This window comes from Chlorocebus sabaeus, chromosome 23 (assembly GCF_047675955.1).
Source record: "Chlorocebus sabaeus isolate Y175 chromosome 23, mChlSab1.0.hap1, whole genome shotgun sequence".
NCBI classification, from domain to species: domain Eukaryota; kingdom Metazoa; phylum Chordata; class Mammalia; order Primates; family Cercopithecidae; genus Chlorocebus; species Chlorocebus sabaeus.
Window position 1 is genome coordinate 35,373,550 of NC_132926.1, and position 24,516 is coordinate 35,398,065.

At 37.7% G+C, this 24,516-nt stretch overlaps 1 protein-coding gene across 9 annotated transcripts in view; it reads left to right on the plus strand.

Moving 5' to 3' along the window:
- Window positions 1-24,516, plus strand: part of PPP2R2B (protein phosphatase 2 regulatory subunit Bbeta) — a 484,529-nt gene that overhangs the window by 284,250 nt on the left and 175,763 nt on the right. Inside the window, exon 1 of one of the 9 annotated variants that reach the window (XM_038006368.2) lies at window positions 18,536-18,602. The exons of the other annotated variants lie outside the window; for them this stretch is intronic. Coding sequence (XP_037862296.1) covers window positions 18,551-18,602 — 52 coding nt within the window. The 5' untranslated portion in view covers window positions 18,536-18,550. Of the gene's footprint in view, window positions 1-18,535; window positions 18,603-24,516 lie in introns of those variants that run through there. 9 annotated transcript variants of the gene reach the window in all.

Below are 24,516 nucleotides of genomic sequence, written 5' to 3' on the forward strand. Positions count from 1 at the left end.
ATAAGACAAATGCCTGTCTCGGATGGAGTAGTTACGGGAAGGGAGACTCTGAAAGGAGATTGACGGCTTGTCTGTCTATTTCTTAGCCTGTACCTGAGACAAGCTCCAGTTTTCTGCCATATTCATGGCACTTACTGGCACTTGTGGCTGCACAGCTCCCTGCCAACCTCTGAACTCCAGGAGCTAAGCCAGCCGTCTTTAGGCAGCCGCTTTCTTGCTTTCAAAAGGAAAATTGCAGTTGTGCGTTGGAGTCCTGAGCCCCAATTAACATGTCAGGCTCTGAAACAAACAAATACAGATAACAAAGAGGGAGATAATGTTTTAAAATTAGGTTCTCAGGAGTCCCCCATTAATTTGGAGCTCACCAGACAGTTACTGCATGTTCAATAAATACCGTTTGATGACAATAATGTGCTCAGCTGCTGGTAGTCGGAGATGCCTGGTTGATAGGTCTCTTTAAGCGTGAGGTTACAAATATACCTTGTTATATCATACTCAGCATAGATCCAGTGTCCTTCAGCTTTACAGCTTTTGTGAGTATTAATCCCGCCAGAGGCCAGAAAGATGGGTGTTATCATCCTCCTGCTAAAAAGAAAAGAAAGCAGGCAAGTTGGTTTGAAAAATCCAGATGGTGAGTTCAGGATACATGGACTCACTGTATAATGTTCAATACACACAAAACCACTGCATAATCAAATACACTATATAAATACCCAGAGGTTGTTTAGTGGGGTAGCTTGTGGAAATGAAAAAATTAGCAATAGTGGCATGGATTTTTTAAAAAGCAATTATTTGCTTTATGTGATGACAAGAATCCACAGATGGTGCATCCTTAAGTTCTTGAGTGTCTTGAAAGCTAAAGCAGGATTGTAGTCACACTACAAATAATAGCTGAAAGAGGGTATGTGAGAGCCCTTTATTCTGCTGATTGCAGTGGAACAGGGCTTGTTATTGTATGGATCATGGTGGAGCACTTTCATGCTGTGAGGACACAGTGGGAACGTTGAGAGCTAACAAACGGTCAACTCCCCAAACTTTTGGAAGAGTTTAGCTGATTTGCTACTTCCACCTTAAAAGGTGGAGAACTTATGGGATGGGGTCACAGGCTGGTGAAATCAAACTGATTCTTCCCATTGCCAATGGTGGTATATTAAGTCACTCTCACTACTATAAAAGTTCAGAGTGTACCTTAATTAGTAGCAGTAATCACAAGGTGATGGTACACACTAGGAATCAATGGCCTAACTGAGAAAAAAACGTGTGCTTCCTGGCCAGACTTAGAAGCTACAAAACAAATAAAGATTTTTGGCAGTGGTAACTGGGAACAGAGGCTTCCTAAATTTGGCTTGATTAGTTTCCTTTTCTACCCTAGGTTTGTAAATAGGACTTCCCAAATTGTACATTTGTTCGTTCAGCAAATCCTTATTAATCATCAATTATGAGCCAGGTCCTCTGCTAGGTATTTGTGTTGGAGAAATAGTATATTCTGTGGCTTATCTTTAGCTCAAAGATCTTGTCTTATTTGCCCTTCCTTTCCCAAGGGCCATTGGCACAGTATATGGCACATTGTAGGCACTCTGTGAGTGTAAATTAAAAGAAGAAGAATGTTTTGCCATTTGTAGCTACTAGAGCAGTCAGATGCCAAGGAAGTGGTGTTCTATCTCATAATAACTTAAACTTATCACTTGGTAAAAATTGCATTGCACATAGTCAGGCCAGGTGGGTGGTTTTAAGTTCTGCTCACTCCATCCTTTGTGATGACTTCTGTTTGTGATGACTCAAGGAACAGATATGTATACACTTGGACATATGGGAGCACACATGGACCCATCATTAAGATACCCTTTGTTTTTTTTCATTGCCCAATTGGATAAGAAGAAGACGCCACAGCATTTAAAAATCCTCCTCAAATGTCAGATCATTGCAATGGCATTTTTATATGGATGTTATCTGTTGGTGTACCATTGTTTGAGTCAGCAGCAACACACTGAATGCCTACAGTGGAAGAGGTGAAACAGAGATGCTTATTAGGCAGTAACTAGGCAGCTGAGTTCAATAGTGGAATGCAAAGTGACAAAAAGTAGGGATAGTCTATATGCAGGCATGTTTATACCCAGCTGAGCGCAGATTAAAAATGTGCATAGATAAAAATGATAGTCACTAATGATAACAAAGAATTTATCATGTGCCAGATACTATGCTGGTCATTTTATGTGCGTTATTCCATCTAGTCTTCCATGTTTTAGTCATGCAAATTGACTTTTTCAGCTTTGAGACAAAACAGTTTGTATTTAAGTTGCACAACCTGATGTTTTGATATACTATACCTAGTAAAATGAGTCCACAATCAAGCTAATTAACATATCTATCACCTCACATGGTTATGTTTTGTGTTTTTTTCTTGTTTTGTGCATATGTGATGAGAATAACATCTACTCTTAGCAAATTTCAAGTATATAACACATTACTAACTGTAGTCACCATACTGTATATTAGGTCTCTGGAATTTATTAGGCCAACAGCTCCTGAATACCTCACTCCTCAACCACTGGTAACCACCCTTCTACTCTGTTTCTATGAGTTCAACTTTTTTAGATTTCCCGTATAAGTGAGATCATGAAGTATTTGTCTTTCTGTGTGTGGTTCATTTCATTTAGCATAATGTATTAGGTTCTTCCATGTGGTCGCAAATGGGAAGGTTTCCTTTTTTAAGGCTGAATAATATTTCATTTTGCATGCATACTACATTTTCTTTATTAATCTGTTGATAGACACTTAAGTTGTTTCTATATCTTGGCTATTGTGAATAATGCTGCAATTAATATGGAAGTTTACATATCTCTTCAAGATAGTGATTTTATTTCCTTTGGATATATACCCAGAAGTGGGAGCCTATCTAATCTCCTTAACAGTCCTTATGAGGTAGGTACTTTCACCAACACTATTTTATAGATAAAGAAACTGATAAATAGCTTATGACCATGCAACTAAGAACCCATTTTCTTAATCACTACACTAAATTGCTGTGTAAACATTTAACATAATGTGATTAAGAAATTATTTCTTCTTTGCCCCCATATTTTCATTTTGCACAAAAAAGTAGGGTGCAGGAGGAAGAAACCACTATTTGTTGTCTTGATTTTCCTGTTTTAGAAATTAGTCCAGTCCCATTTGATTGCCTCCCAGTGGAACCAATAAATTGGATGAGTCAGTTTTTCTGGAAAAAATTCTTAAAATAAAACTGCACCATATTAATATGATTAGTCATATCACTAAAATAGAGACAATTCATAAGGACTGTTTTCAAAACCCTAAGTAAAAACATAAACCAATAGGATGTGCAAACAGTTGGTAATGGCATTTGGTATTGAAGGAAATCATTTGTGCAGTTACCTTTGGTCAAACCAAACTGGAAACAAATATCAGCTCTTTTTTCCATGTTTTTCTGGGCTTACTCAACTGTACAATTATTGGAGTTATATGAGCATTTCTGAGAAGCTCTGTACTTGTCTATTTAGTCAGAACTAAAAAGGAAGTGGGCATTCATAGCAACCCATTTTATTTATAGCTCTGCTTTGGCAGTTTATTGTACGTATAGTCACTTGTTAGCCTAAGTTAAAAGCTATTACACTTTGATTACAACGATTGTTAGGTAAAGTTATCTGAATAAGCTTGAGTCTCCACTGACAAATGAAAGATGTAAATTTCTCACACACTTTCAGTGAGTGATTAGTGCAGACCTACCATTTGCTCTGCAAAGTTCAAGATTATTTTGTTTACTAACATGACTAAATAAAAGAAGATCAATTTCAATTCAAGTAGGAAATTGATTATGGTTGACAAAAGAAGACTGAAGACCTTCATAAAGAGTATCAAACTATTTTTCCAAGATAAGCTGTAGTCATTAGCCATGTGCAGATATCTTTCTTTAGTCACAATCCTATTTGTGAAGTTAAGATAAAGGCCAATTTTATTGGTCTTTGGGGATGGAGAGTTATTGGACAGAGTCAAACTAAGTCTATTTTGTATTGTAGCATTTCTCAAAAAGTGTTCAGAATTTCCTGAGACATGTGTCAAAATGAAATTTCTGAGCTCTACTCAATATCTACTGAATCAATGTCTAGGCATAGTCACCTAGAAAGCTGCATCTAGTGAATCTGACTAAGTGTGGGGACCACTGAGCAAACTGGTCTCCCTGTGTTTAGACACCTCAGCCCTTACCTTTGTCTCAGCATTGTAGTTGCAGCTCACTATAACCCTAGAGACAGGGAACTGAATTCTTTTAGCTCTGTTGCCCACTCTTAGGTCCTTTATACTCTCCTTATTTCTAACCCTAAACATGTATCAGCTGATTTAAAAATTCCACTTGGGAATAGGCAGCAATATTGGGTGATAGGAACACAGTCTCTAGAGTCAGACTGCCTGGGTTTCAGTCCCAAGCTCAGCTATTTATATCTTTATATGCAGTTGAGCATATATGCCCTTGGCCAAGCTGTTGTGTGATCTTAACATCCATAAGCTTCAATTTCCTTAATTGTAAAATTAGGATAACAATAACAACTGACTTAACAAGGTTATAGGGATTAAATAAGTGACTTAAATGAATTAGTACTTGGATCCACTCTTATTTACAATTACTCCCTTTATTATTTCATCTACTCTTGTGACTTGAAATAGTATCTATCTGTCAACAACTCCCAAATTCATGTTTTTAGTCCAGTCCTGAATTCCAGATTTACTTATGCTACTGCTGCTTCAAAATTTCTATTTGGATGTCTAATAAAATATCGCAGACTTAATATTTTCGACTGAACTCCTATTCATCTCCTGAATAAACCTTTTTCACCTACAACTGTCCCTTCCTCAGTTGATAACAACTTCATCCTTCTAGTTCTTCAGGCCAAAAACTTTGCAGTCATTCTTTATTCACACTCCACATGTAATGCATCAGAAAATCATATTGGCTCTATTTTAAAAATCTACCCTGAATCTAATCTTTTTAGATCACTTCCACTGCTACCATGCTGATGCTGATGCAAACAAGTATCTAATGTACATTGTTGTAGCAGTTCCCTGCTTCCACTTTTACCACTGACCCCCAAGTCTCTTCTCCACACAGTAGTCATATTGATTCCTATAAAAAATTAGGTCAGATCATATCATTCTTCTGCTCAAAATCTTTCGATGACTCCCCACCTCACCCAGTGTAAAAAAGGGCCCTTATGATGGCCTGCAAGACCCTACATCATCTGTCCTTTGGTTTATTCTCTAACCTCACTTCCTACTGCTTTCTGCCTGTCCCATAGCCTTCTTGCTGCTGCTTGAACTCCTCAGTCCAGAAGGCCTTAGGATTGGCAGTTTCTTCTACCTGGGCTGCTCTTCTTCCAGACATCTGCATAGCCAATTTCCTTGCTTCTTCAAGTCTTTAAGCGTTGTCTTTTCAATGAAGCCTTTCTCAAGTACCTATTTGAAATTGCAGTCCCCTTGCACCTTTAGCCTTTCTGATCTGCCTTAACTATTCTACTGCTTCCCCATAGTCACCTTCTAACATACTACATACTTTACTTATTTATTGTTTGTTACATATGTCCCTCCACCAGAATCTGTGTTTCAAAAGGACACTTGTGTGTTTTGTTCATTGTTTTACTCCTAACATCCTAGAATAGTACTTGGCATATAGTAAGTGGTGGTCAACTACATGTTGAATGGATGAAGGCATGAACAATGTGGCATTGACTTAGAAGATAGTTTATAATTTCCTACAGGTTTTTGGCTGGGCTCTTGGACTATTAAACATTTTGTCACTGTATTGGCCAGGAATTTTTTGGTTAAACAGGCTAAAAAATTCTACTAAAAATTTGCTTAATCAAAAATTAGGCATACACACCTTAAAAGTTCTAAAGAGCACTAGTCTTGGGTAAGGCTTGATCTAGAGCCTAGCTATGTCACCCAGGTTCAATAGTCTCTGTCCTCTGATTTCTATGTAGACCCAGCAGCTGTTCCAGCCTCTCTGTGGTGGAAAATTGTCTGCCATACTGCAGGGCTCCACATCTCCTTAAATCCTTAGGAAACATCTCCTAACATCTCATTAGCTCTGTTTGGATTCTGTTCTTATTCCTAAATCTATTCCCTATAGTCAGTAAGATGGAATACCTGATAAATTAGGCCAATTAAGGCCTCACTCTCATGTGGAGGGAGGAATCAGCACCTCTCAAATTTTACTTGAGGATAAGAAAAGGGAAAGTCAGGGGATTATTGGCAAAAGAAGAAAAGAATGGGTTGCTGGGAGACAGCCAGTGGTCTGGTATAATAAATAGTAGTGAGTGTACGCTTATTAAATTAAATATGGTAGCATAAGGTTTGGGGATTCAAGCCAAAATAACATATGGAAGAACTGATGGATTTCTTCATTCATTCAAGAAGTGGAATAGCATCTGCAAAAGCACAGAGGTATGAAAATGTTTGACATGTTTGGAGAGCTTTGAGGAGTGAGTGTGAAGAGAGTAAAAGTAATATGTTGGAATCTTCTCAATGTAGCAATGAAAATCTGGACCCAACTCTCATTGGTCCAAGTCGGATTTTTTTTTTTTTAATGCCTGAACCAATCACTGTTGCCAGGGGCAGGGAATATGCCAATTAGCTCAGGCCTTTAAGCTGTACAGACACACACGCACACGTGTACACACCACACACACAGACAGCAGATTGGACTGAAAAATAAAAAATAATATTTTCTTAATACAAAAAGGGGAAATTGACACTGAGGAGGTATAAGAAGCTGAAAAAGATTGGCAAAATATCTCAGAATAGACCAACAGACTAAGATATAACAGCATGATAGTTGTATGACATTGAACGTGGTGCTAAGGTAAGATATGGTGTGATAGTCATAAAATTCCCTGCCACTTTTCAAAAAGACCCACACCATTCTACTCCTACTTTTTGTGTTATATATATATGTCCTTTCAAAGGACACAAGTAGAGAAACAGTTCCTAAAAGACAGGGGACTGGGCATAGTTGAGTCCTTCCTTTGCTGGTAGCCCCTCTTTGCCTTTTCTTCTTTTTCATCTTCCTTTGGGGTGTTTTGAATGGAGGAAAAGAAAGCCGAAACCTTGACAAATTTGCAGCATTGGTTGTGACTTTTGTCCTTTCTGCTCCACTCGTGTATCTACTCTACTAGAGTTCAGAATTAAAATGTGAAGGTCTGACTCTTCCTCAAGAGTTCATTTTATTCTGCCCCCAAAACACTATCCCACTTGCTTCCTCCTCTCTTCAATGCTAAATGGAATGTGGACAATCATAATATAATGCTTCACTCTTCTTGCCATTGTAGGATTTTCAGAGAAGAAAATCTAGGTGTCTGAGGCAAGAGAAAGAGAGTGTGAGGTTTATCACAGGCGGATTTATCCTTGGGAGGGATATTAGGCAGTGCTGCCTTATGGCTCAGTGCAGGTGTGCTCATAGGTGAAGACAGACATTGGGGTATCTTTCTGTACTTGTTCCAAGGCCCCATCATATGCTCATCCCCCTTTGTGCACTGATCTCGGTTGCCTTGCTGGCATAATTAAGCACTCCCAATGCTACTGCCCCAGTTTCTAGTCTGTGGGTAGAAAGAGCTGCCCTCACCAGTGCCAGCCCCCCAGCATGTTCCCTCATTAAATCATGCATATGCTAATGAAGTGTGAAAATCAGCCAAATAACAACTCTTTCTAATCACTTAAGGTCCCAAGAGCAAAGGGCTTTTTTTTTTCTCCTGTTCTCTTAATTTTGGGGTGGTTGTTATGATTTTCAAGCCAATCGGAAGCACAATTCTCTGGTGTTTCTCCTCTCCCAGTTCCCTTCCACAGAAATGAGGGTAATTGGCATTTTCACTTCTACCTCAAGTGAGAAGAGTCTTCAGGAAAACCAGTGACCCACTGTGCCCTTTTCATTTGCATCTGGGGCTGGATAATCCCTAGTTTTACATTCATACACAGAGCAGTCCCGAAGGGCAATTAACTAGACTACATTATTTCCTGCCCCCTGGAGGGCTAGTGTTTGAGAACATTTCCCCCAGAGATGGGGCATGTCAAGGCCCTTGTGTTGTGATTACATTTTACCTCTGCATTTCAGTCAACTTCCCTGAGACTTTGCCTCTCTACCCATTATCCTTGCAGACCTAGTAATGTTCTCTGTCTGCCGGATCTGGCCCCTGCCTGCCTGACCATCTGCTACATCCGGCCATTTGCACGTATCTCTTTTCTCTTCTTGGAAAGCTTCATCCACAGACATTCTTATGTCTGGCCTCTTTTTATCCTTCACATTTAGGCTCAGTTGTCACTCCTCAGAGAGGCCAGCCCTGACCACCTATTTAATATTAAATCCAATCCATTATCATTATCTTATACCACCTCCTCTTTATTCCCTTCAAAGCCCCCATCACTGATACAGTCCTATTTCTTAGATGTATTGCCTGTCTCTCCTTGAGGGCAGGGACCATGCCCGTGACTGTGTCGTTTACCACAACATCACCAGGCACATAGTAAATGTTCAGTAAATGTCTTTGTGTAAATCAACAGTGTTTTCTGAGTACCTTTGAGTGATTTTTTATGTTGCAGTATAAGGTTTTATTTATTTGGCTGTTTCACCTGAAACTGTTTGCTCTAAAGATTTTGTTATATTTTTGTATTTATATTTGCTTTTCTATGTTAAGCATGTGTGATAGCTATATTATTAATACTGACCATGTTACTCAATTCTATAATCATCGATGATAGTGAACATGTTACTGAAAGTTTTATGGAGAGACTGAAGGGGTTATGTCACATACCCAACATCTTTTTTCTTTTCCAAGTCTTACCCATTTGCCCCCCAAGTTTTGGTTATGTTCTCTTTCCTTTTCACCCACATATTCACTCAGAAATCCTCCTTCCTACTCTTTTATCAAAACACAATCAGCTGTTGCCCTCAGATTCCACCTTACAGAGCAAAACAAAAGCCTCACAGTGATCTCAACAGTGGCTCCCTTTTGTTCCTGGAGCACGCTCCTTAGGGACCTGAGTTCATTCCAACATATTTGAATGAATAAATCACTGCATAGATGTTATCTTGGTCCCAATTGATCTGAGCCCTTCTTTCATTTTATTCATTTATTCAACAAATATTTACCAGTGTTTGTGCCAGGTGCTGGGGTACAACAGTGAGCAAGATTGATTTACTGATGCTAAGGCCTCTGGAAGAAACTGAGAGGGATGAATGAATTTAGAGGTCTATGTGAGTCAAAACCCCAAAGCAGAGAGTTTTGTTTCTGTTGTTGCAGGGTGTTTAATTATAACCCAAAGAATTATATTTAAAGAGTACCCTTCACCATATACATATACACACACACACACACACACACATTTGTGTGTGTGTGTGTGTGTGTCTTTGTGGTTGTTGTTGTTGAGATAGAGCCTTGCTCTGTTGCCCAGGCTGGAATGTAATGATGCACCATCTCGACTCACTGCAACATCTGCTTCCTGGGTTCAAGTGATTCTCCTGCCTCAGCCTCCCAAGTAGCTGGGATTACAGGCATGCGCCACCACGCCCGGCTAATATTTGTATTTTTAGTAGCAATGGGGTTTTGTCATGTTGGCCAGGCTGGTCTTGAACTCTTGGCCTCAGGTGATCTGCCCACCTCAGCCTCCCAAAAGTACTGGGAGGCATGAGCCACCGTGCCCAGCCTCATCGTAGATTTTTAAAGTAATTTTCCAAATTACTTAATGTTAAGATTGTAGGTTGCTCTGTCCAACCTAAACCTCCCTACTTTGGAGGTTACTGTTCCCCCCACTTTTTTTTCCTTGAAGCAGGGTGTGCTAAAGAAAAAAAAATGTGGTTGGTGAGTGTGGAATTTACCATTATCTCCAAAATTTGGGCAGAGAAGATTGAAGCTGAGCTATATTTTTTGGAGTCTAACAGGGATTTTTTTTTCTTCCTCCTCCAAGACAAAATATAGCTAGACTCAGAAGACACTATGTAGCCGAACCACATGAGAAAACTGGAGGCAACTTGCACAAACACTCACACAATAGCCTGGAGGAGATAGAGAGAGGGATTCTCATTTCCAGCTGGAAAATCAGGCTTCCACTAAGCCTGCTCAGTTTTAACTTTGCCTCTGAAAGCAGACACGAGAAAGATATTTGTCACTCAACTCCTTAACTATAAGTAGAGAGAGAGGGAAATTTAAAAGCCAAAGATGCAGTGTTTCATTGAAGCAGCATGTTATTATCACACCTGTTAAGATTTGAGCCTAAAGAAAGAAAGAACAGGCCAGACACGGTGGCTCATGCCTGTAATCCCAGCATTTTGGGAGTCTGAGGTGGGTGGATCACCTCAGGTCAGGAGTTCGAGACTAGCCTGACCAACATGGTGAAACCCTATCTTCACTAAAAATACAAAACTTAGCCAGGCATAGTGGTGTGCACCTGTAGTCCCAGGTACTCAGGAGGCCGAGGCAAGATAATCACTTGAATCTGGGAAGCAAAGGTTGCAGTGAGCTGAGATCACCCCATTGCACTCCAGCCTGGGTGACACAGTGAGACTCCATCTCAAGAAGAAAGAGAAGAGAAGAGAGAAGAGAAGACAAGAGAGAAGGGAGATGGGAGATGGGAGAGGTGAGAGGGGAGGAGAAAAGAGAGGAGAGGAGAAGAGAGAGAGGAGAAGAGAGAAGAGCTCTGGTGGCCTAAGATCTGAACTCTCCCTACAGAAGGCGCTTGTTCAGCCAGTTAAAATATTTTAAATGAGTTGCCAATATTTGAAAAACATATAATTTTTGAATGTTAAAAAAATCTATATATCTATCTTCCCTTGACAAATCTGATCCTGTGGCCACAGTGTATACATACAGCCTTCATGGCCACAGTTAGCTGGGGTTGGCCAACAGTGATTGCCCTGTAGATCCTGTAGGAGTATTCCAGGCTGCCATATTTCCCTTCCAGCCTGTTCCCCTCATGGAGAGTATCTGCCTGGCATCTGAATTTGCAACCCTCAACAAAGGCCATGGCAAGGAAAATAAAAGGCAGTTGTAAGCACTATTTTTGTGTGTTTGATTTTTGACAAATCTAAAGTTAAAATCCCACATCTGCTACTAAAGATCCACATGGCCGTAAGAAAATCTATGCTTCAGTTTTTTATCTGTAAAATAGGGATTTATTATGAAAAATGAACAAGATAAACCCTAAAACGTTATGCATTCGACTGGAATTATTATAAGCATAGGTAACAAGAGTTGTTGTTAGCTTTATTATAAAGAAAAGCTTCCTGAGATGATTGAATTAAAGAAAATTTTAGAGGCCTCACCTTTTTATTGCTTTCAGGAGACTTTGTCTTTCTCTAAAGATCGATCTGTAATAAAAAGGAACTTGCTAGATTACATCATAACCAAATGTGTCTTCATTTTTTTCCCTACCAGTTTGGGAGGTTGTGGGGAGAGCCAGAGATAATCAAACCAATATCAATATCTTTCCAAATGATACCAAGAAGGATTAATATGGTCAAAGGACTAAAAGAGCTATAAATTAAGAGCTCAGAGAAAGCAGAGGGCAATGTAAATGTCTTAAATTGTCTGGAAGTAACCTGGCCCCCATGAACAGCACTTCAGTGATAGTTGGTGGTTGTCAGGAGGCCCAGGTGGGTACAGCCAGGGGTTTCAGGAAGTGGCAGCATCTGTCTTCCTTATCAGGATGTGGGATTATCAGGAAGGTGCCAACTTCATAATTGGCATCTGGCTGACTGTCTCCAGGAGCACTTCACTTGGCAGCCTGGGTGAACCACGATAATGCATTTAAAGTAGTGTTTCCTAATGTGTGTATCACAGAAAAGTGGGGTGGGGGACAGTGTCTAGAGGTATCCTAAAGCTTAGAAATGACCCTTGAAATGAGTCCTTCTCAATAGTATCCTACATATCTTGAGTGATTCTTTTTTTCCTTCAGTTTATTATAGTTGCATTGATACATAGTAATTGTTCATATTTACGGGGTACATGTGATATTTTGATACATGCGTACAATGTGTAATCATCATATCAGGGTAACTTGGGATATCCATTACCTCAAAGATGTATTATTCTTTCATGTTGAGAAGATTCCAAATCTTCTCTTTTAGCTATTTTTAAATATACAATAAATTATTGATAACTATACTCACCCTACCATGCTGTTGAACACTAGAACTTATTTATTCTATCTGACTATATTTTTGTACCCATTAATCCACCTCTCTTTATTCTCCCCTCCCCTCTGCCCTCCCCAACCTCTGGTACCTGCCACTCTACTATCTACCTCCATGAGATCAACTTTTTTAGCTCCCACAGATCAGTAAGAACATGCATATATCGCTATTTCTTGATATATACATTTAATATATTTCTATTAACTCCTCACTGTGAAAAATAAGGATCTACTTTCATAACTTATCCGACTTTTTAAAAATTACTCCATTCGGATTTTTACTAGTTATTATTTTAGTTCTGTTGCTTGCCTTTGTAGCTTTAAATGTCACTGTGAAACTTCTATTTCTTGTTTCACCAACTTAAGCTATTAAGTTGTTTTTGTTTTTTGTTTCTTTGTTTTTGAGACAGGGTCTCACTCTGTTGCCCAGGCTGGAGTGCAGTGGTACATTCAAAGCTCACTGCAGCCTCCACCTCCTGGGCTCAAGTGATCCTCCTACCTCAGCCTCCCAAGTACCAGGGACTACAGTGTGTACCACCATGCCCAGCTAATTTTTGTATTTTTTGTGGAGACAGGGTTTCACTATGTTGCCCAAGCTGGTCTTGAACTCCTGGGCTCAAGCAATCTGCCCGCCTCGGCCTCCCAGAGTGCTCAGGTTACAGGCATGAGACACCATGTCAGGTCAACTATTTTATCTTGACTTCTCACTGTGTTAGAGGGGAATGTTAGCTCCCATTTCCTTCCTCCTTTTCTATATTCTTCTCCTTTTATATCGTCAGGGTTGATTGTGTTTATATTCTGTTTTGTAACTACTATTAAGGTTGAGGGTTTATTCAATGAGTTATCTCTTAAAGTTGAAAAGCAATAAATAATAGTTAAACAATGTACTTTTTATTTATTGCTAAGTAAAATAGAGTGCTATGATTGCACTTTATTCTCCATGGGTATGATGCACTCTTGGGTGATTCTTATTTTCTATTTGCTTTTTTTGTTTGCAATCATACAGTCCAAAAGTTGATTCTTCATCTCTTTTATTCCTTTGTAAATTTGTATCTAACTTATATATGGCTAATACTACAATTTCATGATTCTGACAAGTCAAGTATGTCTGATTCTGAACTCACCAGGAAACTGATATTCTGTAAAGTTAACAGCATAGAACCTTCTTTTCTGATGTGGAAATATTTATTTAACTAGAAAAATGAACAATGTTTTAAAATCAACAGGGCAGTCATTCTTCTGAAGAGCTGAGAGCCAGACAAAAAGAAATTGTATCGGTATGTTTGCAAACTGAACTAGCACTTTTAATAGTACACTTAAGACCAGCCTATAGAGTGTATATATTATTATATACATTATAGATTGTATATATTTAGAATTCCAGTGCTAATTGATATTCATTCTGATTTACTATTATGAGAAGGTGTGATACTTACTAAAGGTGTGAATAGGATAAATAAGATTGTAGTGGGGTAAAAATATCTAATCATCCCAAGGAATATTGTGTTGAATCAATTTTCCCATCAGTGTTATAAGAGCCAATATATTTCTTAATCAAAATAGATCCAGAAGAATTTTCATTCACAGCAACTTTTTAGGTGATATGGAAACATCCTTGACTTTAAAACAATAGCTACGTTTATTTTTTTAATATGTCAGAATCGAATCCAGTCATTTAGAGGACTGAGGCTGTCCTCTTCTCGCACTTTTAGTTGTGACTAAATTTTTGTTTTGTTTTGTTTCTATAGCTGTTTACCAAGAAAACCTTTGCACATCATGCATGCTATTTACAGAAAACACTAGAAGTTGGAGACAATTTTGGGGAAAAATAAGCTGAAACATTCAATGTTATTATTTACAATTAAAGAAGGAAAGGGTAAAATGTTAACCAACTGAGGTTCTTTTTATTGCATAAGATTTTGGGGTACTCCGATCAATCCTTCACCATTTCGGAGCTGCCGCTTCCTTTGTGTGCCAAGTTTTATAGGTCTGGGAATTACCTGCTAAGCTCATATAGACAGGTACACACAGAAAGATATATACATACTCCTATCTTCCTTGATATTCTAATGTGATAAGTTAATAATGTCATTCTCCGAGGCAGAAGCACAGCCTTCTTGCTCCTCCTATCCTCCTCATCAGACAGTAGCAAAATTTCTGCAGTGCTCTGGGGTGGAATTGATATTTAGTGATTCAAGTCCTTGTTCCTCAGAGGCTTCATTTCCAGTTCATGGGAAATTCTCATAACATCTGTCAGAGACTTCCAAATGCGTCATCTGCAATCTTGTATCTGTTGACTATTGCAAAGATAAGCATCCACCTCCAAGAAGTTCCTTTTGGGTGCTTTGTGTTAGAGGAATGTCAGAAAAATTTACAGCCTCTGATATTGTTTTTTTAAATAGCATGATGTTTACCTGATTATAAAAGTTGTATGGACTTTGGAAAATGGGGAAGATGCAAAAAGCATAAGTAGAAAAAGTATAACTTACTTACGCTATTTTATCAACTGAAGAGAAAATGACAGGTCCAGAACAAGGGATGCTTAAAGCACCCAAAGGTATGTTATATGAAGATTTTTGTGGAAATCCTTATCTCTTTATTCAGTGCATATATCTTTTCAATGAAATCAGAGCTTATGCTATACCACACTATAACTTATGCAGAATTTGTAATGTTCGCAGCTGCTGAAAATCTTCATTTTATTCCAGCTGATTATGCAGTGTAACCTGGGCCATAAATTAAACCTGGGGATGAGACTATGACCATGCATGCTTCTGTATTAGGAATAGATCACATATATGTCATCAAATACTCTTATGTGACTTTCAGTAGTTTATAAAGCCCATCACATTAACCTTAACTCATTTAACCTATCCTCCATTCTCAGACATTTTATGGTTTTTAGTTTTTCAATATTCTTAAAAACTCTTCCTATACCTACTTATCTTTTCAGATTTGGGGGAAATTCACTAAAAGCAGAATTTGAGTCAGTGTATGTGATAGCAGGTTAAAGGATTTTTTTCCATATCGATTCTACGACAATCTTGTATCCACATTTCTAGCCACATTCCCCCTTCTTTCTCTCTCTCCTTTTCTACCTTCCTTCCTTCCCCCTCTGTTTCTCTCTGTCTCTCCTCTCTTCTTTCTTCTCCTGTTTCCTCTCCTTTCTTCTCTCTCTCACCCTTCAATTAAGTTCAGGCATTTTATATATTGAAATAACCAAGAAAAGTTCAGACACCAAGGTAGTCACCATACATGAAGCATAACTTGAAAAACTATGGATCAACTCTTTAAAAAAAAAAAAGGGCAAGGATAAAAACAACTATTGAGTACTGATGTATTAGGTTTGAAGAATATTATATCCTTTGCTATGTATGATGTGACTTGTGCAAGAATTAAAAATCAAGAGAGAGCAAACAGAAAAATTTGCTAATAACTGAAGGAATCAGGTAGTCATCAGTCAGGCTGAAGTGAATTTCTGTGGGCCATCTCTTTGGACTTTATAACTTTATAAATTGGTGGGTACACCCCAGGAATAGCTGCTTTAGGGGAAACTTAGATCCTGAGTTTCCTGGATGAATATAGAAACTGGCATATTCTAAATGTAAAGAGGATTCAGAATGGTGTCTTTATTTTTATTTGAAACAACATGTTAAGATCCTCAATAGCTATAGAAGAGTTCTGGTTCAATTATGACAGTGGATAATGTATTAGTTTGTTCTTGCATTGCTATAAAGAAATATCTGAGACTGGGTAATTTATAAAGAAAAGAGGTTTAACTGGCTCACAGTTCTGCAGGCTGTACAGAAGCGTGATGCTAGTATCTTCTCAGCTCCTGGGGAGGCCTCAGGAAACTTGCAATCATGGTGGAGGGCAAAGGGGGAGCCACTATTCTAATCGCTGGAGCATGGGTGGGGGAGGTGCCACACACTTTCAAACAACCAGATCTCCAAAGAGCTTACTATCCCAACAACAGTGCCAAGGGGAATGGTGTTAAACCATTCAACAGAAACTTCCCCCATGATCCTATCACCTCTCACCAGGCCCCACCTCCAACTTTAGGGATTGCAATTCAATATGAGATTTGGTGGTGACACAGATCCCAGTCATATCAGTTGGTGATGAATCTGGATTGATCCAAAATGTATTTCATTCCTAGCATCTTTCTTCCTTTATTTGACTTTCAGTTGGATTTAATCTGGTTGTAATATCCTGAAATATTCTGTTTTCATAAAGTATCACATTGGGACAACTGTGACTCTGTGAAATGTTGTGGTAGACTACAGGAAAATTCATTTTTTCCCACTGGTATTGATTAAACAATACATACTTCTTGTCTAAAATTTTGTCTTTTTTTTTTTTTTCTTAGCTCAGATCTCTTACGTTCTATTTTCATGAAAAATGCCTTGTCTGGGTATTATATGAAGCTAGGAATTTAGATGAGATTTGAAATGCTTGCTTGAGCATCACAGTTTTTCAAATATCCAGATTTCTGTGTTAACGTAAACTAAATATCCAGGTGGTTGAGTGATTACACAAATTTGGATAGTTGGCATCAGATAGGCAAATGGAATATTCAAGTTGCCTTCTTCAAGGATACAGTTCAATAGATATACTTTCACATCTGTTTGTCATTAGCTGAGAATTATGAGAGGGGCAGGATAATGTAGTGGCTAAGAGCAAAGATTTAGACTTAGACCTGGGTTGATATACTCACACTACTGTTATGATGTGATTTGGGGCAGGTTTACTTAGTCTGTCTGTTTTAGTTTCTTCACTTATAACATGAGAAAATAATTATATATAATACATATATATATCATGGTGGCATTGTGTAAGTGAAATAATTATATATGAAGAAGTTAACGTAGTCCAGAGCAAATAATAAATGTTCTGTCAATAGTGTTAACTGTATTAACTGATCTCATCATCATCATCTGGAATGTGGATGAGAATTGGAATAAAGTGGTTTGCTTTGGCACTGAAAACTGTGTCTTCACAAAGCATAGATATTCCTCTCCTTCCGTGCAATTCTAACATGTGATGCCTTAGCCATTTTAGAAAGAGGTGATTTGTATACAAATGAGTGACTGAGTGATCGAAAGAAACGAATACCAACAATGCAACTATGTTCTGGTATTTGAAGTAGATCTTGAAGAACAGGCAGAGAGAGTTGTCATGGACTAGCAATTGAGGAAGAATATCTAACCAGAGGGGTCACCAACAGCAAACAGCACAGGATTCCTAGTGATTAGTTTTCTTTTTATGTTATATATTCAACAGGCATTTCAGACTGTATTCTGGCCAGGCACTAGAACAAAGCCCATCTAATTTGGATATAGCCTAGGATGGAAAGGGGAATATGCCAAACATAATTGTAGAAAATGTAATACTTAGAGTTTGGGCTTGATTCTGGCAAGTTGAGGGAGTCACTTTTGCTGTTGGACAGTCAGCCTTTAAAGTCTGAATCAGTATTCACTGCTGTATTCTCTATATTCCTCGTACCACAGGGCCTGGATGGAGGCCTTCAGCAAACATTGGTTCTCAGTTTTAAGAAGATAGCAACTATCATTTTTAATCTACTTTATTATTACTTTACTGACCATATAAACATTGCCCATTTTTAAAAATAATTTAATGTATAAAATATCCCACAGTCAATTCATTGACTCATGCATTCAACAGTTATTTATTAAACATGTACTACTTCTCTGATTTTGAGGCACTAATCCCAGAGACAATTGAGGCTTTTTGTTTGTTTGCTTCTACCACAGCTCTACAAAGTGTTGGCCACATAATAGCTCAAAAGTAAATTGTAGTCACATACAAAGAAATAAGTGTTTTACTGTAGTAGAGAAAAATCTAACCCCATGTTACATCATCGTTTTGCAATTTTGTGTTTCTAAAAATACTTAGTTTGAGGTACTCTATGGAATACAAAAAAGCTACCTAATTTAGTGTCCAGAATCTCCAAATCTAACATAAACCAAAATTTGTCCCCTATATGTAACTCAAAAGCAGACTTCACCTTCATCCCCAGCTTCATCATATGTATATTATTAATCTAGGAATTTACACTATGTATGCCAGGCATTGGACTGAACAGAAGGGAGGGAGGCACACACCGACCTTATGCATAGTCTATTTCAAATGTTTTCAGCATCTGAAAACCTTCATTTTGGACTAGCTAATTATACGATGCAACCTGAGCCATAAATTAAACCTGGGGATGAGACTATGACCAAGCATGCATCTATAATGTTTATGAGCTATAAGGTCATTGCAGAGAACAGCAAGGAACATAGTTGTAATAGACTGTTGGCCTCTAAGGAAATTATTAATTAAATTTTATCTTCTCCCCAGCATGCTTCAGTGGCACCACTATGAGTCTTTGGACCTGGGGAAACTACACCTCGGTAATAACCGGCCTTATCACCGGGCCGGCAGTCATTTAATATGCTTCTTTGTCTGACACCAATCATGAACTGCAGTGTGGATGTCAAGGCTTCTGCAAATGCCAATCGCACGCCTCACTGTACATCAGGCCCAGGGTTCAGATCTCATGATAGGAAATCCAAGAATCAGCCGCCAGCAGAGTAATCCATTTTCTGGAAACAAGATGTGGACAGTCTTGTTTCCAGCACCCAGACCCTTCAGTCTCCCATGTTATCTCTGAAAGAGTTAAAATCACTCTCGAAAGACCAAAGTGAAGAGAATCAAGTGTCACTGTGTTTACACCATCTAGATGGAGTGCTATTTTTGAGTCTTTGGCTTAAGGGGCAGACTTGACTAGGAAAATCAGAGCTGAAATGTCATTTCCAGCTACTTTCTTTGAGAGATTTCCCAGATGGATTGGCTCAGCCCACGAATCAAATGGCATTTTTGTTGTTGTTGTTGTTTCTAACTGCTTGCTGTGTCAACCAGCTGTGTTCATCCTGCCCCACACTGGATCCCCCACATTAAATGTTTTCTGATCAGCTGGCAGCTGTTCTGAAGACACACAAAGCAGATTGGAGTCCGGTTCTGTTTTTCCATAGATGGGCAGCCCTGCCCCACTAATGGGGATTTAAGCATCTTCATTTTAGGCAAGACAGCAGGTAGAGAATATAAAGCACAGATGTGTTTGATTAGATTCTGAGTTTTCCAAATTGTTACTTAAATGTGCCTTCTGTGGCCCAGTTATGTATTCTGATGACTGTGCCATTTACCTCTACTTTATAAGTTTGAGTCACTGACCCATCTCCTCTCTTCACAATCTCCTTTGTTATCAAAAACTCTTGATACAGGAAATCTAGGAGGACTGAAAATTCAACTCAAGAGACTTTGACTGAATGCCTGAAACATGGTGCTATGGCACCATCAGTGAGACCAAGAATGAATAAGACACAGTTCCTAGGAGGAAAAAATCAAGAAGTGACAACACTGGCAATAGCCATGACAATTTTTACCCAAATTGCCTCTGAGTAAGCTGTATATTTGAGGTTGACAGCATGTGTGGAAATTACATTCACATCTTTATTATAGTCTTCCTACTCATGTCATATCCCTGGGAGTTCTCCTTGGAAACACTTTTGTGAAGACAATTAGGGTTAAGAGAACTTTATTTTCCATATTACAATTTCATAGAGGAATCTGTTCCACTCTGAATTTTTAAAATCCATTTTAAGGTGATATGCTTTATGAAACCTGATAAGCTCTATGGAAATTTCAGGCAGGAGATTTATAGCAAAGAATATTTTCAGTAGAGACATCACCAGACAAGAACGGTAAATTTTTATCAGGAATGCAAGAACCCAAATTGCCATTTTCCATTGCCTCTGGAAAAAGGAAAACTGTTTAACCTTGGGAAAGTTTCTAGTTGTACGCAATTCTCATAGAAGTTTAAACTCTTAAAAAGTGGAAGGCCTTTGAGACCCTCATCTTGTCTAACATCCTGCCATGTGTATAAATTCCTTCTACAATTTCCCTGCTGGGCTACCATACAATTTTTTATTAGTATCTTCAGTGCTGGGAATTTTACTCCCTTGTAACAGTGCATTCACTTTTTTAAACATTTATAGACATGGATTAATATGTTTAGGGAGAACTGTTACAAACAATCTAACCAATTGCATTTTGCCTGTCCTAGCTATCTGGCCAAAAATATGTTTAAGTTCAGTTTATAAGGGCCACTTTTCCTTTTCCCAATTGTGCATAGAAATACTGAATGGTTTTGCATATGTCATACTATGGTGCTATTACAAATGCCAACAATTATGTTTATAATGGACTTCTTAATTTACCTTTTTATTGTGGTAAAATATACATAACATAAAATTTACCATTTTAACCACTTTCAACTGCATAATTACATTCACAGTGTTGTGCAATTATCACCATTATTTCCAAAACTATTCATTACCCCAAACAGAAACTGCACCCATTACATGATAATTTCTCATTTCTCCCTTTCCCTAGTCTCTGGTGACCTCTACTATATATTCTATCTCTATGAGTTTGTCTATTCTAGATATTTCATTCAAGTAGAATCATACAATAATTGTCCTTTTGTGTGTAACTTCATTCATTTAGAATGTTTTTGAGGTTCCTCCTTGTTTACCATGTATTAGAACTTCATTCCTTTTTATGCCTGGATAATATTTCATTTACATATGCACCATATTTTATTCGTTCTGTTGATGAAGACTTAGGTGTTTCTACCTTTTGGTTATTGTGAATAATGCTGCATGAACATTGGTATATAAGTATCTATTTGAGTCACTGTTTTCAATTATTTGGGATGTATGCGTAGGAGTGGAATTGCTGGGCCGTATCCTAACTCTGTGTTTAACTTTTTGAGGATGGAAACTGCACTATTTTACATTCCTTCCAGCAGTGTGTGGGGATTCCAATTTTTCCACATCCTTGACAACACTTATTTTCCTTTTTAAAAATTATAGCCATCCTAGTAGATGTGAAACAGTGTCTTACTGTGGTATTTTTTGCATTTTCCTAATAATTAATAATGTTGAGCATCTTTTCATGTATGTATTGGTCATTTGTATATCTCTTATAGAGAAACATCTATTCAAGTCCTTTGCCCATTTTTTGTTTGGGTTGTTTGTCTTTTTTTTGTTGAGTTATAAGAGTTATTTTTATACTCTGGATATTAAACCCTTACCAAATGTATGATTTGCAAAATTTGTTTTCCTATTCTATGGGTTGTATTTTCACTCTCTTGATAGTGTCTTTCGATATACAAAGTTTTCATTTCAGTGAAGTCCAATTTTATCTATTTTTATTATTGTTACTTGTGCTTTTGGTGTTATATTAAATCTATTGCCAAATCTGACATCATGCACATTTGCCACTACATTTTCTTGTAACAGCTTTATAGTTCAAGCTCTTAAATTGAAGTGTGTAGTTTATTTTGAGTTAATTTCTTGTTCATATTTGGGTAGGGCCCAACTTCGTTCTTTTAAATATGAATGTCCAGTTTTTTCCTAGCACCATTTGTTGAGGAGACTGTTCTTTCCTCAATGAGTGGTCTTGACACCCTTGTAGAACATCATTTGACCATAGAGATGATGGTTTATTTCTGGGCTCTCAATTCTATATTGTTATATAAAACCATCGTTATTCCAGTACCACATCATTTTGATTAATAATACAGCTTTGCAGTAAGTACGTTTTGAAATTAGGAAATGTGAGTTCTCCAACTTTGTTCTTTTTCAAGATGTATTGACTATTCTTGTATTCTTGGTCCTCTGAAATTCCATATGAATTTTAGAATCAGTTTTCACATTTCTTCAAGAAACACCATTAGGATTTTGATAGGGATTGCACTGAATCTGTGTGTCGCTTTGAATAGATATACCACATTGGGGCAGCATTATCATCTTAACAGTATTAAGTCTTGCCATCCATGAACACTGAATGTGTTTCCATTTATTTTTGTCTTTCATTTCTTTAAGCAATGTTTTGTAGTTTTCAATGTACAAGTCTTACACCTCCTTAGTTAAATTTATTCCTAAGAATTTTATTCTTTCTTATGCTATTGTAAACAGAGTTTTTATAAACTTCCCTCTCAGAGTGTTCATTGCCAGTACATAAAAATACAACTTTTTTGTTGTTGATTTGTATTCTGCAACTTTGCTGAATTCATTTTATTAGCTATGACAGATGTGTGTGTGTGTGTGTGTGTGTGTTCTTAAGGTTTTTAAATGTAAAATCATAAAACAGGTGAAGATAGTTTGACTTCTTCCTTTCCAATTTAGATGCCTTTTTTTTTTATTTTTCCTGCCTAATTGCACTGACTGGGTCTTTCATTATTATGTTGAATATAAGTGATAAAAGCAGGCATCTTTGTCTTGTTCCTAATGTGAAGATGTTCCCTTCTACTTCTAATGTACTGAGGATTTTATCATGAAAGGATATTTGTTAGATTTTGTCAAGTGCTTTTTCTTTATCAATTGAGACAATCACATAGTTTTTTTTTTTCCTTTATTCTATTAATGTGGTATATTACACTCATTGATTTTCATACATTTCATCACCTTTGCAATCCTGGGATAAATTTCACTTGCTCGGGGTGTATAATCCTTTCAATATGCTGTTGAACTTGGTTTCCTAGTATTTTGCTGAGAATTTTTACATCAGTATTCATAAAGTATGTTGGTTTGTAGTTTTCTTTGCTTATGTTGTTTTTGTCTGACTTTAGTATCAAAGTAATGCTGACCCTATAAAGTAATTAAGAAAGTGTTTTGTTTTGGTTTTTGTTTGGAAGAGTTTGAGAAGGATCAGTGTTAATTCTTCTTTAAATATTTAGTAGAATTCATCTGTGAAGACATCTAGTCTTGTGCTTTTCTCTGGAAGAATTCTGATTACTGATTTCATTTCCTTGTTTGATACAGGTCTTCTTGGATTTTCTATTTCTCCCTAAGTCAGTTTTGGTGAAGTCTGTGTTTCTAGGAATTTGTCCAGTTCATCTAGGTTAGCCAATTTGTTGGCATACAGTTATTCATAATATTCTCTCTCTCTCTCTCTCTCTCTCTCTCTCTCTCTCTCTCTCTCTCTCTCTCTCTCTCCAGAGTCTCACTCTCTCACCCAGGCTGGAGTGCAGTGGCATGATCTCAGCTCACTGTGGCCTCCATCTCCTGGGCTCAAGCAATTATCCTGCCTCAGCCTCCCAAGTAGCTGGGACTACTGGCATGCACCACCACGGCCGGCTAATTTTTGTACTTTTAGTAGAGATGGGGTTTTGCCATGTTGGCCAGGCTGGTCTCAAACTCTGGACCTCAGGTGATCTGCCCACCTTGGCCTCCCAAAGTGCTGGAATTATAGGCATGAGCCACCATACCCAGCCTTATAATATTCTCCCACATCCATTTTTTTTCCTGTAAACTCAGTAGTAATGTTAGTATACAATCCACCAGTTTTTTTGTCTCTTTCATCATTAAGGAGATTTTCCTTGATTTTTACTAACATCTGGATCCAAGAACCTTTCTGACATTTGGTCCTGGTTCTCAGACTTTATTATTTTTTGGTCAGTTTAAGATAAAAACACATTGCTGATAGTGATAATAATGACAGCAATAATAACTCCCATTTACTAAATGCTTCCCACATGCCAGGTATTATATGTGAAATAGATTCCTATATCATCTCACTCAACTCTCAACCCCATGAGATAGGTATTATCATCTTATCCTATCAATTTTCAGAAAACTGAAACACAAAGTAGTTAAGTCATTCATCAAGTTAGAGTGTCCAGGAAAATCAAAGAAAGAATTAATTTTGTTTAGGATTAGTCCAAGGCTTATAAGTCCACAGAATTCACCAAGCCTACAAAATATACAGTTTTCTCTCTTGTTTTGCTTATGGATACTAAGATATCTTATTTCCTGCTGTGGCTGACATTACCTATTATGATGGGTTACAGTTGGAATGTTTACAGGTGGAAGAAAAAAGGATGAGGTATTTGGGAGAAGAGGTGGTCTGTGAAGGTAGGCTGTCAATAAGTGCTAAGAAAGACAGATTAATTGTATAAATAATTCAAATTAAACAAAAAAACTCATGGCAATTAAAATTGGCCTCTATGGTAAAAATATTTCAGGAAAAGATGGATCAATGGGGAGACTATTTTATCTGAAATAGCTGTTGAGTTGTGCCTTAATTTAAAAGTACAGAAAAAAAAAAGAGACAATTCTCAAACACTGCTGCTCAGGAAAGCAAGCTGAAAGGGAAGGTGGCAAAAGAAGGAATGAACTTTGATTACTTTCAGGCTCTGTATCATCCAATCCACTCACCCTGTAATCTGTCAGACAATGTTTATTTTTGTAGATAGGCCAT